The 19,455-nt window shown below is 41.4% G+C and overlaps 1 protein-coding gene and 1 long non-coding RNA gene across 3 annotated transcripts in view; one reads left to right on the top strand and one right to left on the bottom strand.

Moving 5' to 3' along the window:
* Positions 1-314: 314 nt before the first annotated feature.
* Positions 315-17,682, bottom strand: LOC117054461. The gene is made up of 3 exons (XR_004427492.1): positions 17,581-17,682; positions 12,946-13,002; positions 315-394 (listed from the first exon to the last, which is right to left on the bottom strand). It is a non-coding gene; the product is annotated as an uncharacterized LOC117054461 (long non-coding RNA).
* The window catches only part of OSBPL11 (oxysterol binding protein like 11), a 45,280-nt gene continuing 33,376 nt past the window's right edge, over positions 7,552-19,455 (top strand). The window contains exon 1 of one of the 2 annotated variants that reach the window (XM_033163247.1): positions 7,552-8,080. In XM_033163247.1, coding sequence (XP_033019138.1) covers positions 7,884-8,080 — 197 coding nt within the window. In that variant the 5' untranslated portion in view covers positions 7,552-7,883. Of the gene's footprint in view, positions 8,081-17,408; positions 17,529-19,455 lie in introns of those variants that run through there. The other variant, XM_033163266.1, reaches the window with a different exon arrangement.

Here is a 19,455-nt window from a genome sequence, read left to right as displayed (position 1 = left end):
CTTCTTTGGGCTGTGTTCTTGTACCATTTCTGAGCATACAATGTGTGGAAGGACCCACATATATTAAATATGAATTAATAGGTTTTAAAAATTGAATTCAACTTAAACATTCTGAGAAAACTGTCAGATTTTATGATTAAAGGAAATATAAATTTTAAGACCAATATCTTCAATATTAGCCCATTCCCTAATCACTATCTGGACCACAAAACAAACATCTGGCTACTGAACTTTGTTTCCTTGATCAATTAAGAATAAGTGGATGTGGTGCTAATGAGTGGATGTGGTGGTGATATATAGAGTGCACAATGCCTGTACCTGTTCTGAGAGCCTTCTTGACTAAGGCTGGAGTATAGATGCCATAAAGTAATCTCTGGGTCTGTTAGTTCAGGGTCTATTATTACAAAACAGAAAGATTAGGTCACACTGGAGAAGTAGAAAACTGATCCCATTCACTTATGAGCAAGCACCATTGAACAAAGTGGGACATGCACAGGATTCTTCCAATGCATAATAATCTATAATTATTTCCACTCAGCCTGAATTGGTAAGATTAACTTTAATTATGGAAGATCTGTCTGTCAACAGTTATTAGCTAAAACAGATCAAACTTTCAAATGGCTTACAAATCTTGTTAAACAATTTTTAAGAAGACCAACAGAAACATGGGGAACTTGCAATGTAGAATCATGGACTTGACACCCGAAATAAATTTTAAAAAGCTTTTGGTACCAAGACATCTAAGGACGAAACTCCACCAAAGGGGTGATGCTACAGAAAAGGCTCTGTCTCTGGCTGCCTCCCTCAGAAGATGGGTACCCTGTAGAGCAGAGCTTGAGAAGATTAGCTCAGAAAACAGGGAGGTTTGTATGATAGTCGATGGCCTTTTCTTATAAATCCAAGCACTACACTAATTAGAGCTTTATCAGGGTCCAAGCAACCATTGCAATTGTGCCTGGAAATATTCAGGCCAGAAAGTATTGCTTAACAACCTGACGGCTGTAACTTGAAACAAATAAAGCTTCCAAAACACATAGTGGCCAGACTTAGCTTACTGCTGTCTCCTCAGTGAAGGACACTTGCTATCATCATCTCTAGTAATTAATAGAATCAGCCTGCATCTGTGTCGTTTTTATCTGTCTGGTCCCACCCCCCATTTCTGGGTGTTAAGGGAAGAGAGAATTGGCTTAATTAACTGTTTGGGGTGGACTAAATAAATGCCAACATTTCATTGCCCTTTGTTAATGTCATTAAGTTGTAGGAGATAACTTGCAACTGTCTCCACCACACTACTGCAGAAAATCCCACAAGGTAGGGAAACAACCTGGTTTTCTTCTTTGAACGATTCCACTAACCCTTTCAACTCCAGTTGAGTTCTATGTCATCCAGTTCAGGGGTACTTTGAATGCTATTGCCATGGTTTTATAGACCTATCTAAAACAGCTAGAATCTGGGTGATCAACTGCCCTTTGGATCAGAAAAACTGCAACCCAGTTATTCAGGGAGCTAGTCTATGTGTAGCTCTAAAGCATCAGCTGAATGCTGGCCAGTTGATCTGTGAGCTGGGTAGATAAAATTTGGCCAACCATTGGTCAGAGGCAAAATTCCCCCCTCCTCTTGCAAACAAATGAGAATTCTAGTCCATGTCAGTGGCTGAAAGTATTAAAACAAGGTGACTGTCTAGATATTCTGGATTAATTAACCTATAAAACAAAGGTGTGATATTTGTGCATTTGTGTGTCGCAGACGTTTTCAATAAGAGGTACTGTAACTCAAAGTAAAACTGACATCATGACAAGCAAATTGAGTAAGTAATTGCTTACTATAGCAAGTAAACAGTGTTGCTTTAAAGATTGGCTAGCAGATTCTGTGGCTGAATTATAACCAATTGCTCATAAAGACCATCCAAAGACTTTGCATGGTATGTTTCTGTTTTCACTACAATGCCTGCCTATCAACCTGAATTGCAATTTGTGTTGTCTTATTTTTAATGTAAAATAATAATAATTAATAATACTGTAATAATAATGATGATGATGCAAAAAAGTCACAGGGAAGAGTCACAGAAAAATGTTTAAAGAAATATCTAAATATTCCCAGGTGGAAAATGGGCTTAATTCATACATGATTACTGTTATTGAACAAAGACAACCATGTGAAGGCAATGGAAGTGATCCAAGGTACATTAGCTTAGTGAATCCATGGCATTTCACACTTAACAAACTCTGGCTGCATGTGTACCATACGTACATTTAAAGCATATGGCCTCCCTCCTGGGGAATGTAAATCAACAATTTACAGAGCTACTATTCCCAGAATCCTGAAACTATAGGAGAACATGTGCATTAAAATGTGCTTTAAATATATGATGCACACACAACCCATATCTTAACTCAAGCCAGGCTTCTGAATAAATCTACCTGCTAGGATTAACAATGCCAATAGTGTTTCATGCAACATAAATAATCCTAGTTTGGGGTGGGTAGGTGGGCAATGTATGTTGTTTTATCAGAACTAGACCCCAGCCCAGCCCTGATCCAGAACTACCAGTCCTGCTTCACAGATCCCTAGCTCCAGGGAAACACAGCTTTGCCCTTTTTGCCAGGCAAAGATTGCCTTTCCCCCACAGTCATGAGCTAATCCATAAAACTGGAGCATCAGGACCACAATTAAGCAAAGGGAAACACAATTTAAGCAAGAGTGGGTGGCATGTGCAGATGCAGAGATTGCCATGTTGCCATAGGAACAGATGCACACAAAAAAATCCAGTACAAGTAATGGTAATGTAGCTTTTAGGAAGTAAAGTCCCATGACTGAGGAAGCAAAATTAACTCAGCACATTTGATGCAGCTATTAATATAATTGTGTTAAGATACAAATAGACCAAGACGGAATTGAAGTATCAAAGCTGAAGAAGAAAATGATGTGGCTGATGAAACAAGATTCCTTCTATCTTTCTCTTGTAGCCTCTCTAACTGGTTGTACGTACATGCTTGCTAAGCTAACCCTACTCAAAGTATAAAGGTGACCTCAAGCAACACAATGGATATAGAAGTACTTTCTAAATATGTTGAAAAGCAGAACCAAAGGTGTGATGCTGCAGCTTTTATCTTAGCATCAGGTGGGAATATGACCTCCCTCCTTACTGTTCTTTTACAGGAGCAAATGCTACATTGAACATGACCATGCCAGAAGCGCATAGCTTCCTTGTCACCACATGAAGACCAGCCTCATAAAGGTCTGAAGTGGGTCACTGGTACCGTGAACTGATTGCACAGATTTAAGATCAGTAGAACTGATCCCAATTCATCTCCAAGTTTTCCCTCAATCTTAAGTATTTCTGATAAATACCCAGAGATCCACTAATCCAAAGGCTAAAACAGCATGTTAAGGTTAATAATGCAAATCCTTCAAACTCTTTTAGCAGTAGAAACCAGGGAAGCAGGATTGAGGGAAGTTGTAGGAAAGGGAGAACAGGGATGCAGTCTGGTCAGCAACAAAGAACAGAAGAGAAATGATGATATACGGGCCAGGGTTTGGGGAAGGGCTGAAGCTCAGTGACTGAGCACAAGTTTTGTATACAAAGGGTCCCAGGTTCAGTCTTTGGTACCCCCAGGTAGGTGCCCTGAGAGAGACTCCTGTGTGGCACTCTGGAGAGCCAGCCAGCATGGTCAAGACTGAAATAGGCAGACTGATGGTTGTACTTAGGGCAGCTTTCTGTGTCCCTATGCTATATCCTCGGGTACTTATATTGGCTTTGTTCTGAACAGATAGTTAGCACCCTGACCCCAGTATAATGAGTCATTTATTCTGCTCCTTCTGACAGCATGCCTCTAGCCGAAACTGGGCCATTCCCCTCCCGTACCCCTTTGAGGCAAAAGTCATGCATGCTTGAGCTGCGTTAATAAATATGTGATTTCACCCCTCAGATAGCTTGATGGTTGTCAGGGGAACATATTTTAAGCTCCTTGAAGCACAAACAGGTTGCTTTTGTTCACATTAGGCATGTGAGCTATTGACTTTTGTGGGTGTGTTAAGTTTGCTACCCATACTTTCAAAGCTACATGTGGTTTGTTTGAGGCACCCAGCTGTCTGCTGTTTGTTTAAAGCTTCAGCGAACCCATTCAGAATAAACCTGAATTGATTGCTTGATACAAATTACTAACATACATTTTAAAGAGAAAGATTGCAGGTATGAACTGTACATAATCAGGACCAGCATATATGCTTAGTTTTCCAGTGAACAAGAAAATCGGAATCCATCTAGTAGATATTACTATGTACTGTAGAACACCAGGAGCCATGGAGGGAGCTGAATATTTGTGGCCACTAACCATTCAGTTAAGGTCAGTATTTTCCATGTATTTTTATGTTTCCCTGCATTATAAAGTGTTGTGAATGGATAATAAGGGGAGGGGGTGCAGGCAACTGAATACACTCCCTGAATGATGATAGGGCAAAGTTGACTGAACCTATTATAAGACTGGCATCACATGTCATCCAAGATGGTCTGACCTTATTCATCTTGTGTGTGGTAGAAGATATTAAAAACTTAACTCTCTGCCAAAGTTCAAGAGTGCTCAGCTGTACTGGAAAGAGGTAACCCTCTTTTTATGTTTCCTATGTGAATAGAAGGCAGGAGCACTAATGAAAACCCTTTAATGGGTCTCCCAACAGCTGAACAAGCCCTTTGGCTGCAGCATTTCAGGGCATAAACTATCGTTAACCAACTAGTATCAAGCGTTATATATATATCAATACTTTGTAACCCAGCCACATCCTTCGCTTGTAACATGTAACCTGTCACATCATATGGTAGAGGTGTGGTGGTTCACCTATCTCTTAATGTGAGAATTATGCGAATTTTGTGTATCATGGTTTGATAAAACTTAAGATAAGAAAGATCTTTCATCATCACCATTAAAAAACAGAGGTGTTTGACATTGTACTGGCTTTTCTTCTTTCACATGTAGTATTTAGTTTGGTCACTAGAGGGAAACAGCAGCTAAATAAAATAAATCTATGTTTCTTTTTTGGTTTTAGTGTGTTTCAGGTGTAAGAACTTGATTTGTTTTATTTTATTGTGTTTGCCTAAATATTGATGCTGGGAAACTATTAAAGAACAGACTGCACCTATTGCTGGAAAATTTGAAAGTAGCCTAATAGGGAAGACACATACTATGCATATGCAAATAAATAACTTAATTTTTGTAATCAAGAAGCCCTTAGGTGACCATGTAGATACAGATAGTTATTTCACTTTTTATATTAAAAGTTCAAGGTTTTCTAATGCCTTGTTTATTAGAATCTGTTAGCCAATCTAGTATACTGTATATTATATTATATTATATTATATTATATAATGTACAGTGCATCAATATTTTATTTTGCACAGAAATATATATTTGAAACCTGAAAGGCAAAGAATGTTAACAACCATCATAGGGAAAGCATCTGTCAGGCTCACAACGGAAACTACCCTGTTTCTCCTAAAATAAGACATAGCCATAAAATAAGCCATAGCAGGATTTCTATGCATTTGCGAAATATAAGCCGTTCCCCAAAAATAAGCCATACCCCGAAAATAAGCCATAGTGACGTGGTACCTCCCATTAAAACAGCCTGGAGAGGCGTGGCTATGCAGCGTACCGATGCGACACGGTTAAAATAAGACATCCCCTGAAAATAAGCCATACTGTGTTTTGTTAAGCGAAAAAAAAATATAAGACGGTGTCTTATTTTAGGAGAAACACGGTATCGGTATCCAGCCAGGACTCTTCAATTGCTGCCTTGTGAAAGAGCCTTTATTTTTAGTGTATTGCAAGCTAAAAGTACGCATATTTTTATAGGAGGAAAATCACTAGATGCAGGGTAGGGAACCTGTGACCATCCAGGTGTTGAATCCAGATGCATCCAACTCCCAACATCCCTTATTATTGACAACCTGGACTGGGGCTGATAGGAAACTGAAATGCAATAATGCCTGAATGCCTACAGGTTTCCCACTCCTATACTAGGACATCACAGAGACTAACAGCACAACTGTGTGCATTTTACTAGGAAGTAAGCCCAATTGTCAATAAACAGGTTTACTCTCTAGGGAGTATGTTTAGTATTGCAGTCTCAGTTGGTTTAGATCTCATAGGGAACAGTCTATTTCATCAAGGATATCAGGCATTGTGCGTAATGAAAAGCCATGCAGTGTCACACAGGGGTGAATGATGAATACTTCTCCATCTGTGACAGTCCACTGTGTTTTTGCAGCATAGGTAGCATCCCAAGGCAGCAAGATCCATGGCTTTGTCTTACTGAGTAGCATATAGGAACTTTTAGGGCAATATGAGTGTAGACACTGGTGGTACCTTCCAGATGGCTTAGACAACTTCCACCAACCCTAGGGGCCCAGAAAATATAAACAGGCTCTTCTACACTTGTATTTCATATTTAAATTGGCTTTATCTTTAGCTGAAAAGAACAAAATAATTAGGCTTTTTAAAATATAAGTTTAGCTTCAATAAAGCATGTTCTGGTCCAAAAAGTCTTATACGTCACAATTGGCTAGCCTTTTTAGATGTCACAAGATCTATTGGGTCGCGGCCAGCTAAGTTAGAGCACGCTCTTTAAATGACTGGACCTAAGTTAGCCATGCCCATTAATTTCAACGGATTTAGTCTGGGTCGGGCTAAAAAGTGGCCACAAGCCCTTTGTTCTTATTTTGCTGCAACAGACTGGAGCTGCTTGGGCTGCAGATAACGTCGTGAACAATGCGGAGCAGACGAGAACGAAAATATAAGAGGCTGTGTAAAAACAGCTCTCCATACACTCAGAAGTGGGCGCAGAGGGCGTGTTGGCGTGCAGCTGAGTCACACCCTTGCTCCGACTCCGAGTTCGGTTTCTTCCACAGAAATAAGAGGACAAAAAACAAACAAACAGTGTTTGATTTAAAGGCCCCTTGTGTGCCTTCTGGCGTTTTAGGCAGGTATTATTATCATCGTTTATCATCATCATCATCATCATCATTATTACTACTGCCAACACCTCCTTCCTGTCAGGGCATCCCTTCCCTGTTTCCCTTAACAAAGATGGCGCCGCCAGCGTTCACGCCCGCCCTCGGCCTTCACGGGGCGGAGAAACAGGGACGAAGGCGGCGGGGAGCGGCTAAGCCTGACCCGGAAGGGGTGGGAGCGGCTCCGCTACTGCTGCTGCTGCTGCCCTCGGTTCGTGTGGGCTGGGAGCCGCCGCCGCCGCTAGCCCTGGAAGACGGAGCCTGGCCGAGTGAGGGAGGCGGCTGCAGAAGGGGCGTTTGCGGTTCATGGTGAGAGACAAGCTCCAGGCAGGCAGGCAGCCTCTGGGGGACGGACGTACAAACTCCAGGCGGCCACCCTCTTTCGGCGCCAGCATCCCGCCTCTCTGAACAATTGAGGAATTCTCCGCTGCCTCCCCGCCACCCCACTTCTGCCCCCTCATGGGATACTGAGGTGCGCGGACCAGCTCCCCCGGTTTACACACGCCTTGGGAGCGAGTGCCTGGAACCCCCCCCCCCGTTGCTCCCGATTCATTCTCTGGGTGTTCAGGAAACTCTTCTGTTAGATCCCTGGCCTTTTCCCCAGACCTGGCTCTTTCCCCCTCCATATTCTCCCTTTCCACCCTTCAAAGCTGCCTTTCCATCTTATTTCCATAGACTTGCTCCATCTCTGGCCCACATTTGGCCCCTTTCACAAAAGTTCCACTTTGGAGTGACCCCTCGTTTTTTTTTCTAAGGATACTTGACAGCCTTGAGAAAAAAAGTTTTCCTCGAGCCCTTGTTGACTTGGCTTGTTGCTGCTACATACAACCTTGCACTCTCCCACCCTTGGGTGGGCGGGGGCCTGACAGGCCCCACCATGCAAAGTGGGGAGCCTGTGTCTACGGCTCCGGCAGCGCCACCAACAGCGATGAAAGTGTCCGAAAGCGAAGGCAAACTGGAGATTTTGATCCCAGCCCAGAACTGCACAAGCAAGAGCAGCAGCAGTAGTGGCATCAGCAGCGGTGGGATCAGCAGTAGCAGAGGTGGAAGCACTACCAAAAGCTGGCAGTACAGGTGAGTATCTCTGCTGAAGCCCAGTAGGGACTAACTTGTTGGTATCCCGTGTGGGTGGTGATTCTTTTTTTTTGGGGGGGGGGGGAGTATTGAGAAATGGGAAGCATACGCCTAAAACCATCCCATGTGCGTCTGGTAAAGTTTCTGGCACAACTGAACTTTTGACCACAGAGGCCTAACTATAAAGTTGCAAGTGTTTTATTTTGTATTCTGGAGGGCTTTGGAATGATAACACACTAAAATGTGATGGGCCGGAATGTACGTTTCTAAATATGCCAGAATACTGAGTGGACACGTGGTGGAACTGCGTTCTTCTGCCTGTTTACCATTGCACTTTGGGTTGTACTTTAAAGCATTTAGTGCTTTGACAAATGTATAAATTGTCCCTTGGCAAGAGCTGCTTACATATTTGAGTATACAGGTAACTCACAAATTACATGCTTTTAACTAGTTTGCATTCAGCTTTACTCATTTGCCAATTAAAAAAAATAATGGAAAGGGGCCGGGCATCTGGGATTAAAAACTTTGGGTTCAATGGCGGGTGGAACTCCTAATGTGTTTGACTATATATGATTTTGATTTTAGGCGCTATTCCCAGAACATAACCCCAGAGTTAGTTGAGAGTCACACGCATACCTAAAAATAGCAGCTTTGTACCCAGTGTTGCTTGGGAATTCTAAGAAGCCCCCCAAAATCAGTACAATTTTGAAATCAGTGATTAAAATCAGTGCAGTTTTGAAAGATGCAGTCTCCCATTCTGATTCAAAATGGCATCAGTTATATCCAAACATAGATGAAAACCTGCTTCTTGATCTCAGAAATAGTTTTGCAAAATTTGATTATGATATAAGCAACTTTCCAAAATATATAGTAGATAAGTGTAGAAATGCTTCCACTGATGGAACAATGAGGAAAGTGTAACATTGAAATTCTCCCATTGAGATTTGTGCAAAATAGCTATTTTGTTTCTTTCTAGATATTACTATATGCCCTGTTCCTTGATGTAAGGAAACAAAAATGAATACACATCATCCCAATACAGGCATTTCATTATTTCACATTGAGTTGATTTTTAATATTTGCAGTCAGTTAATATCTGGTCTAGTCAACAATGCTGAGCTCAGTAGACTTGGTATAAGACAGTTTCCCCTAAGATTGATTTGTGAATTGCAAGCATTCTATACATCAATAGTGTAATCATATCCATGCGTACTGTGAAATAAACCCCAATGAATTCGCTAAATGTTTCTACTTTGATGCTCCTTAAATACCTTGTCATTGTGTTTCCTTTTTAAAGCAATTGTGAGAAAGTATGTTTAGGGAACGTTTTTTGTTTTTAAATGTCAGGACATTGCTAAGCACCAGCTGACTGTGTTTACAGCATGTCACTTCAAATTTTCGCTTCCAGTGTTACATTACACTTTCTCCTCCTAAGTTGCCAACACGTTACTGCTTGGAGCTGTTAGAATTTTCTTTGAACATGGTAAATTATTTCATACATGGCAAAATGAAACCAATGACTTAGTTCTTGGCATTCACCTGGTTCAGACAGAATGCTAAACTATAGTTTAGAATTCCATACACAAACCTCCCCTCCCCTCCTCAATTGAACATGAAGCTATAAAGAGGAAATTGGAAGCATCCACTCTCATTTTAAACTAGCTGTGTTTCATCCAAAGCAGGGACTGCAGTTTTAACTATGGTTGGTTCCAACAAGTCAGGATCAGAAACCACAACTTGATCTTGACTTGTTTTGACAAACTGCAGTTCAAACCAGTGGGGCTAACTTTTGTATCTCCAGACTCCCACTCCCATCAGCCCCAGCCATGACCAGTAGCCAGAGCTGATTTGAGTTCAACAACATCTGGAGCGCTGTATTAACTAACCACAGTTTGGACAAAATTACAAACCACAATTACTGTGGTACCTCTGTCAAAACAAAATAAAAAATAATGCCCCTTCCAGTAGCACCTTAGAGACCAACTAAGTTTGTTCTTGGTATGAGCTTTCGCGTGCATGCACACTTCTTCAGTGGTACCTCTGGTTAAGTACTTAATTAGGTCCGGAGGTCCGTTCTTAACCTGAAACTGTTCTTAACCTGAAGCACCACTTTAGCTAATGGGGCCTCCCGCTACCGCTGTGCCGCCAGAGCACGATTTCTGTTCTTATCCTGAAGCAAAGTTCTTAACCTGAAGCGTTATTTCTGGGTTAGTGGAGTCTGTAACCTGAAATTCATGGTAAATCATGAACTATGTAAAATCAGCCTACTTAAAGAGTCTACTCTTGGATTCAGGCTTGGTCCGATCTGTAAGCTACAACTTTTCGTTATCGTGATCCTCATCTGGGAGTCCAGGTTGCTCCAATTCTGCTACAGTGGTACCTCGCAAGACAAATGCCTCACTAGATGAAAAACCTCGCTAGACGAAAGGCATTCGCTAACGAAAGGGTGACTCGCAAGATGAATTTTCCTATGGCCACGACGAAATTTCCGCTGTACGACAACATTCGCGGAACGAATTAATTTTGTCTTGTGAGGCACCACTGTAGTTTATAATGTTTTGGAATTCAGCTTTCTTTGAAAGGTAACTTTTATACCAGCTTTGAAGATAATGTTTGCCTTTTTCGGACAAATAATGCTAGTCAGAAATTTTCTTTCACTGTCCAGTTTTGACTTAGAACATCCCAGAAGGATACAATGCATGAGGGAAAAGTAGTAACAAAATAGGAAATAAGCCATGCAGATAGATCACATAGCAAGTAATGTTTCTTAATCATGACTTCATACACTGCAGCCCACACACTGCAGCACTAAAGCTTCAAAAACTTTATAAAGTTGTGCTAAACTAGACACATTTCCTTATTTGCTGTACCTTTTTGACTGCAGAACTTTGGTTTCTTTGTAACCTCTGGATTATTATTTTTTTAGATGCTAGAATAGTGGAGCTCATTTAATTAGGGCAGGGAAGTGGTTAATTCACTATGTATTTCATTTGTATAGCACTCATCAAATCCATCCCAAACTGGGTCTGTAACATAACTACGTGTTTGTTGTTGTTTGATTGCCATCAAATACTCCATGGAGCCAATACTGTAATGTATTGTTGTCATTAGTGATCTAACTTTATATATAATGTATTTTGCTGTCTTGATGATAGGCAGGAATGAGGGTTCCTTGCTGTTCAGTCCCATAGGAGTATCACACTCGTAATTTAGGAGCAGGTACGTGATGTCATGTTCTGCATTTATAACCACAGGTGCATTTTAAAACTAACTGCACTGGGGTGGGAAACGTTTTCGGCATGAGGGCCACATTCCCTTCCTGGGGCCCCAGGCTAATGATGGGTAGGGCCAGAGGGGAAAGTGGGCAGGGCAATAAATGAGGATGTTACGTTTGTACAGTAGGCTAGTTTGTTCGCATTCACACACCCCTGTCATCCACCCAGGCAAGCAAGAAGCATTATCAGAGTTCAAGGACACATTCATCCAGGCAAAGACACTTCAGGAGGGTGCGAATCAGGGCTGGTGAGGGGTATGGCTCAGGAGGGTGTGTTGCCTGGCCAGATAGGGAGGCTTTAACAGTCATACCGTATTGGCCTGAATATAAGCCTCACAATTTTTTGCAAATTCTGACTGTGAAAAGTTAAAGTGCGGCTTAAATTCGCGACCTTACAAAAATGGGCTTTTACGATATCACTGCTGAAATAGACATACAGCAAAAAGGAACCGGTGTGAGTGTCTGCAGAATTTTAAGAGAGCAACTCAGATTCGGGTATTGTCTTTTTTTCTCTCCCTCCCCCCCCCCCCCGATTTTTAAAGGTGCAGCTTTTATTTGGGAGCGGCTTATATACTGGCCAATACGGTATTTAAGTCAGTTTCCCCATACCTGAACCAAATGTGTGCCATTGTGGATATGCACATAACCTATGTTACTTAAACAAGAAATTAGTTTTTAGACAATAAATTACCATGCTTCCAGAGTTTCTCCAGGTATGGTGGGATAGGGAAAGGGGATATTTGTCAAGGGGATCTACTGTCACACTAAAAAATGCAGATATTTGTTGTAGTTGTGGTAGCCACACTGCGGAGGGCTAATTACAGCTTTTGCCATGTATCTCCTTGAAATGTTACAGAAAGCTGTAAAATCACGATGACCAGATATCATGGGTGAAAGAGAGGGGCAGAGTGTGGCAATGATAGCTCTACAATACCATATCCATTTCTTTAAAAAGCCATTGTTTGTACACAGCCCACAGCCTTTACATTTGTAAGCTTTTTATGTGCAACGAGAAGGGCTAAGCATTTACTTTAAAAGAATGGACTATGAGAATTCTGGGTGTGGAGCTTGGTACACCCTACTCAGATGTTATTAAAACCTAGATACATAACGCATAAGCAGGGATTTTAAGGATGTGCTGCTAGTTCCACCCACTGCCACCCACGTGCTTCTCCTCTCTTAGGTTCCCCACATTTCCCAAGGTTCTACATTGCATGTGATCGTCAATGAGCACAGAACACAAGAAAATCCTTGTTTGATCAGGCCAAAGACTCATCTGGCCCAGTATCCTATTCTTAGTGGTCAGCCAGGTGTATGTGGAAAGCCTGCAAACAGGACATGGGTGCAGCAGTACTCTTTCTGCTTGTGTTTCCCTGCAACTGGGGTTTAGAAGCGTATAGGAGTCTCCCCGCTTCAGATAAGGATGAAGCTAATATGCTTGTCTCCCCACTAATGTGTTCTGTTTCCAGATATGCATGATACTTGAATATGGCTGCTTTAATGGTAAATTTCATTATTTTTTTTTAAAAAATAATCTAAATCGTCATATTTGGATTTGCATGATCTTATGTTGAAAATTAGCTGTACTGACCTTGACAAAGAGATCTTTCAACTGCAGAGGTTCTTAAGGAAATGATGTAGCTTGTGACTGAAAAGCAAAGCGTAACACATTAAAATGCTACCTCTTAATATGCTTATCCAGTCCTTTTTTTGAGAAATGTAACGCATATACTGAAGGCACCAGAAGCTTTGCTCAGAGACTATAGTTCAGCTGTAGGGCATATGCTAGGGATGGAGGATCTGTTTTCAGCCTGAAGGCCACAGGTCAGTGGTGCACAGGGCTAGAAGCAAAGCGTGGTGGAGCAATGGTTGTAAATCTTACCTTTGCACAGTAGGTTGCATTCCGGTCATGGAAAAATCAGAACCTTTTACATACCTACATCCACACAACTCTGCATGCATACAAGCAGGAGACATTGTCAGGGTTAAATGGCACATTCTAGAGAGACAAGTGCGCTTAAGGAAGGTGTGGAGCATGGCAGCATTTGTCAAGGCTGGACAAAGAGGCATGGAGGGCTACCTGAGGCTTCCCCACCCTTAGACTATGCTTTCCACATAGAGGATGGGATATTGGGATAGGTAAGGGAAATGCCTTGAATAGCAACTGCCATTTCAGTGCAAGGCATGGGTATGGAATATGTTGCTCTCCAGTTCTTGCTGGAATCCATTCCCATTGGCCGCAGCCAGCATAGTTGGGAATCGAGGATGATGCAGGTCTTAATGTACTCGAGGGCTGTATTATATTTAAAAAATGGATCAAATTTAAAAGTTACAGGCAAAGATATATCTCTCAGATATGGATGTCTTTTTCTTTTCAGATTTGGCTAGACTGAAATGCTTGCTACTGAAAGGTTCAAGCGAACCTTGTAGGTATGAGATAAGCCATAATTGCTATCTGTGCTTCTATGGCATTTCCATTGTAGAGCCCTTAATGAATTAAATCTACATTGGATTTGTATGTGATGTGATGGGATGGGATGTGCTGTATGGCAGCCTTGCAAACAATTTTACAAAAGTTACTGCCTTGCATGCCCATGCCTGCCTGTCTTAGTTTAGGCACATTAACAGCCAGAAATAAAAGGGTAGAGACTTTTCTAATGTAGGCCACTAAAGCTTCTGCAGGCGTGGGAGCACATGAGGAGAAAACTGAATGATAATCTGTTTTTGATTTCTTCCCCATTTTCTTTTGAAAAGCTCACTTAACCCCACTGTACATAGTTACAACAAATACACATATACAGTATGTACCACTCCCCCAATACGCTGCAGAGATATGAAAAAGAATCTCATAGGTTATATAGAAAGTTTCTAGGTTTACATTACAGTGGCCATTTTTAAGTCCTCTAGGATGGAAGCGAGAAGAGCTCATAAAAATCAATGGAGAAATTCAGGATTTGGCAACTGGATGCCCACCCCCTGCTACCCCCCCCCAAAAAGCTGAAAACTAGTAGTAAGGAGAAGTGTTAATTCCCACTCTTTCCCACACAGGTCTTACTTCTGCCCTGGGAGACAATGAAAGAAAAGGCAATTGAAAATGGAAAGTGGTCCTGTTTTAGTCTAGCCATTACAGCTATGTAATCTACATGCCAGTTAATAGCTTCCCCCTTATTTTGGTGGCAGCCATCTTTGCTTAGGGAAAAGGCTCCACCCTGAAGACTCAAATCAGGGACTGACTGTGTCTTTCAAGATGATTGACCCTTAACTGATGGATTTAAAGTATTAATTTAAAAAGTAATATATTCATAAAGACACCATGCATTTTGACAAAACAAGGAAGTACATCTGCAATTTTCTTAAATTTAGAATTCCTTTGAAGAGACAAGAAAAAACAGATAATATGGGGGAGCACAACAATTATTAAGAAGGGAAACTTGTATATTTCAACCATCTTTGTAATGGATCCATCTGAAATCTGGTCATATGGTATTCAGTGTATAGATAGGTAAAGGTAAAGGTACCCCTGACCGTTAGGTCCAGTCGTGGACGACTCTGGGGTTGTGGCGCTCGTCTCGCTCTATAGGCCGAGGGTGCCGGCGTTTGTCCACAGAGAGCTTCCAGGTCATGTGGGCAGCATGACTAAGCCGCTTCTAGCGAACCAGAGCAGCGCACGGAAATGCCCTTTACCTTCCTGCCGGAGCGGTACCTATTTATCTACTTGCACTTTATTGTTGTTGTTCAGTCGTTCAGTTGTGTCCGACTCTTTGTGACCCCATGGACCAGAGCGCGCCAGGCATGCCTGTCTTTCACTGCCTCCCACAGTTTGGTCAGACTCATGTTGGTAGCCTCAAGAACACCGTCCAACCAGGACATTCCAGTTTTCTCCTGATAGATTGGAGTTCAACCTGTCTAATTTAACAGTGCATGCCCTTTTCTTGTGCCTTTTGTATTTTTAGGCAGGTTATTTATTAGATTAGATGGGAGAAGATAGCCCTCTAAGTAGAATAATAGAATCATATCATTTTTGAGTTGGAAGGGACCACAAGGGTCATCTAGTCCAACCCCCTGCAATCTTCTGCTCAACATGGGGCTCGAATCGATGACCCTAAGATTAAGTGTCTCATGCTCTACCGACTGAGCTATTCCAGGGATAATGTACTACAGTTCTGTGTGTCAATGAGGAATGGGAAAGGGAAGGGTGACAGGACATGTGTAAAATTACTGGCTGCTTTTTAAATTATCAATATGACTCCCAGATTAAAGAAAAGGCTCTTCATTCCTGATGCTGAGTCTTAACAGTGTTGTTATATAGCCACAAATGCTATAATTCTCTCTCTGTTCTGGCATTTCATCACATATCAGGTTAGAATCTTCCCTAAGCCTGTACTTCACAGGTTATGTGGGTCTGAAAGCTAGATGCTGTACACACCAGCTTAAGCCATTTCAAACTCTTGATTTAAAAAATCCCTAAATTGTAGGCATCTTCTTTGGCGAGTAAAATGGGAGTGCCAGGAGATTGCACAAAGACTTGGTTAAGTTCTAAACATTCAGTATCTACCAAATATCAAAGAATGTCATCTTTAACTTGATCAGGCGAATACTGTGTGCATGTAACATGATTTTCAACTTTTGTTTCATTTTGAATTTGGGACCAATTTGTCATCCTGTGGATTCATCTTAGATCTGCGGTGTGACTCTGTAGTGCCACTGTTTTTTGGACAGTCCTTTTAATCAGAACCCCCCTTCTATGGAGCAATCAGAAACTTCAGTGAGCTAAATGAAGTTAGAAGCACATAGGCCTGGGCAGTTAAAAATGTTTGGAAATTCTAGGCACCAGCATAACTATGGTACATAGCATAGCATTTGTCTGTTGGGGCAGTAAAAAGAGAAAGGCAATGTTAAGTTTGTTAAGAGTCCTGCTGGGTCACACTGCTAGGCCAGTCAGAGGCTACTAGGAATGCTGCAAGGAGGACATGAAGGCAATACCTGTTCCCTACCCCTGTTGTATGTATGCCCTCTTGCAACTTGTTATATTGTTTCTAAACCTGGAAGTTCAGTTTCGCTACAGGCAGTAGCTTGGTAATGGGCTGGTCCTCCATGAATCCATCTAAGCCAGTGTTTTTCAACCTTTTTTGGGCAAAGGCACACTTGTTTCATGAAAAAAAATCACGAGGCACACCACCATTAGAAAATGTTAAAAAATTTAACTCTGTGCCTATATTGACTATATATAAAGTAATTTCCCACGGCACACCAGGCAGTTTAAGTTGATACAGTTGGATTCTTGCAAACCTGACTCAAAGTAAAATAGGGAAAGGCAGACTGGGTACATTAGCTCACTTTAGAGCGATTGGGCTACTGGAAATGACTATGGGGCCAAAGAGTGTATTTGTATAATACTTACACTGTGCTCTGGGCAAAATCACAAGTGTGGTTTAGCCCTTCATAAGCGGGTGGCACTGTAAGGTTGCAAGTCATGAAAATGAAAATTGGGATATTGGTTTCCTTAACACAGTTGTTGAATCTTTCCCAGTTTTTAACCTTGCGTTTTTTCATATTAGGGTATTGGATGGTGCATTAGAATTCTATAGGTAGTAATAATTGACCTAATGGAGATTGGACTTTTGAGACTTTGCCAGAGCTTCCATTAAATTGAAAGTGTCTGCTGTTCTGATGAGTAAGGTGGTTTGTTTGCGTAATTTGTTGATGGCTAGTTTCCTCTGATGCTTTCAAAAATCCCAGCCTTCCCTTTCCTCCTTTCCTATTTTATTTTGTATCTCTTCCCTCACGTACAATGTTCTGTTCTGATTTCTTTTTTGACAAACTCCTCTTGGCTTCTACTTGCGAAAGACATTTGATTCTGACTGGTTCCCCAAGTTCAGTTTGTAGGCACCTCATGTTCCAAATAATAAAGAATTTTTAGTTGTTTGAGCTGCTGAGACTGATGTTGTTAGGGCACAGAGCCTGTAGCATATTAGTTTATCTGATGTAGATAGTATCCTACCCAGTGTACTTTAACCTTTGCACCAGTTTCTCATTCTCAGCTGGGAGCTTCAAAATGACGCTTGAACCTATTACCATGACCTGATTCTTTTTTCCATGGTGTTTCTTAAGATGATTGCTTTAGCAATCTGACCAAGTGGGCTCTGGCAAATGAAAGCTTATGCCACAATCTGTGTAAGTCTTTAAGGTTCCTTATTCCTTGTTCTTTCTGCTTTAAGACCCTTACCTGGTGATTCTGTGCTGAGCAAGGCATGTTTGCTTTTCCTCTGCTGCCTTTCTTCTGGTCAGCTCTTCAGCTTATTTATTCATTTTGTCCTATATCTCTGAAAACAGCTCATAATTGGGTAGTGGGGTGGATTGTGACATCAGTAGCTAAGTAAGCTGCTAATCACTGGGATACCCCCACCCACCTTTTTCTTAGGTTTCAATCTTGTGGAGTTACGGGTTGCAGTGCTTCTGTAATGATTTATGGGTGCCCTACTTAAGATCGTACTTCCTGAAAATCAAGTTTCTGTTTAGTTGCTTTAAAGTGACACAGCTAGAACCAATATTGGTATTTTAAAATTAGAGGCTAACTTTTCTAAAATAACTTTTATCTGAATCTTAGCTTCATAAGAAGAAGACAGCTGTCATTTCAGTGAGGCTTCCTCCAGTGCTTTAATGTATGAAGTCCAAGTTGTTCCTATCAGCTTTTCCAACCCCTTCCCATGCTACCGTGTGTGCTTTTACATTACCTAACATTCCTTTTGTCTGTCTGTCTCTCTCTCTATTTAACTCCTCTGTTCTATTTTTACGTCTGTGTTCCTTCAGACTTGCCCTTCCAAAGCAGTGACCTCTCCTCCTTTCATGTCTCTGAGTACCAGTATTTACATCTTTGTACCATTCCAAGTCTCCACAGAAACACTATTTCTTACTGCATTGTACTAAATTCATGAGAACCTTTTTGGGTTAGTGGGGTATAAACTTTAATAAATTGACTTGTGTGTTCAACAATGTGAATATATATATTTTTTCTTACAAGGCTGCAGCCTGCTTTTAAGTAGCAAAACAAGGGGAACTGTCTGTGAAGCAATATGTGAATGTACACTGCCATGTAAATAATGAGTAATGCACACCTGTAGATGAGGACGCCCTGAGATTTGTAGTGCTCTGACTGGAGTTGCTGGGTTGACCTCCGGGGCTTGAAAATCTGAACTGATAGACAAGATCTGTCACACTGGCATCTGATCAGACAGCCATGAGTTAGCCCAAAAGATTGCACAGTGTTGTTTGTTTGTCTTTTGGACTTGCCTGCACTGGGAAAACAACATTATTACTGATCTGCTTACTTGGCTAGAGATGAGAAATCCTTGGTGCTGTCTCCTCCAGTATGGACTCAGCAACAAATACATGGACGACCCACTTCCCAAAGGCAAGAGTCTGATGCTGATTAGTGAACATCAGTTGCACTTAGAGCCAGATCCTATGCATTTTTACTTTAAAAGTAAATGTGCTTCAGACTGCAGCCTTGGACTAAGTAGTGATTAGTGAGGCACTCTCAGCCACTCAGTGCTGCAGAAATTGGCCATTGCTCCTCGAGGAAAGTTGTAGCTGCCTTGGCCTCTTCTTGGGAAGAAAGGCAGGATATAAATATAAGAAAATAAATAAAAGATCCAAACTACCTAGCCAGCAAGTAGGTGGGTGACCTGGCTTCACGGTTTTGGAAGCTCATTGGCTTTTGGAATTATGGTTGAAGCCAACCTTTAAGTTACTGTGGTGCTGAACTACAATTCTCTTAGAAATTATACTCAGTAATGGTAACTTTAAATGATGCACATTGTCTTCGTGGGTTACCCTGAGCATTGTCCAATTTGTTCTCATCACTCTGAAAAAAACAAACGAGTCTTACCAGCTTGTGGTCTCATACAATACATCTTCTGTATTTCTTTTTCAACTGTCAACCAAATAAAAATAACAAAAATGTGCATATTTATTTGAGCAAGTGGCCTAGGACCCTGCAGAAAGCCCCAACACACTTGAAGGGTGCCTTAAACAAACTAACTCTCTAGGTAATGAGGATACCTTATTACCGGTAGTTAGTTAGTTAGTTAGCTAGTTAGTT

Source organism: Lacerta agilis, chromosome 1 (genome assembly GCF_009819535.1).
Source record: "Lacerta agilis isolate rLacAgi1 chromosome 1, rLacAgi1.pri, whole genome shotgun sequence".
Taxonomy (NCBI): Eukaryota; Metazoa; Chordata; class Lepidosauria; order Squamata; family Lacertidae; genus Lacerta; species Lacerta agilis.
Note: the sequence above shows the minus strand (reverse complement) of the source record. Positions and strands in the feature narration are given on the sequence as shown.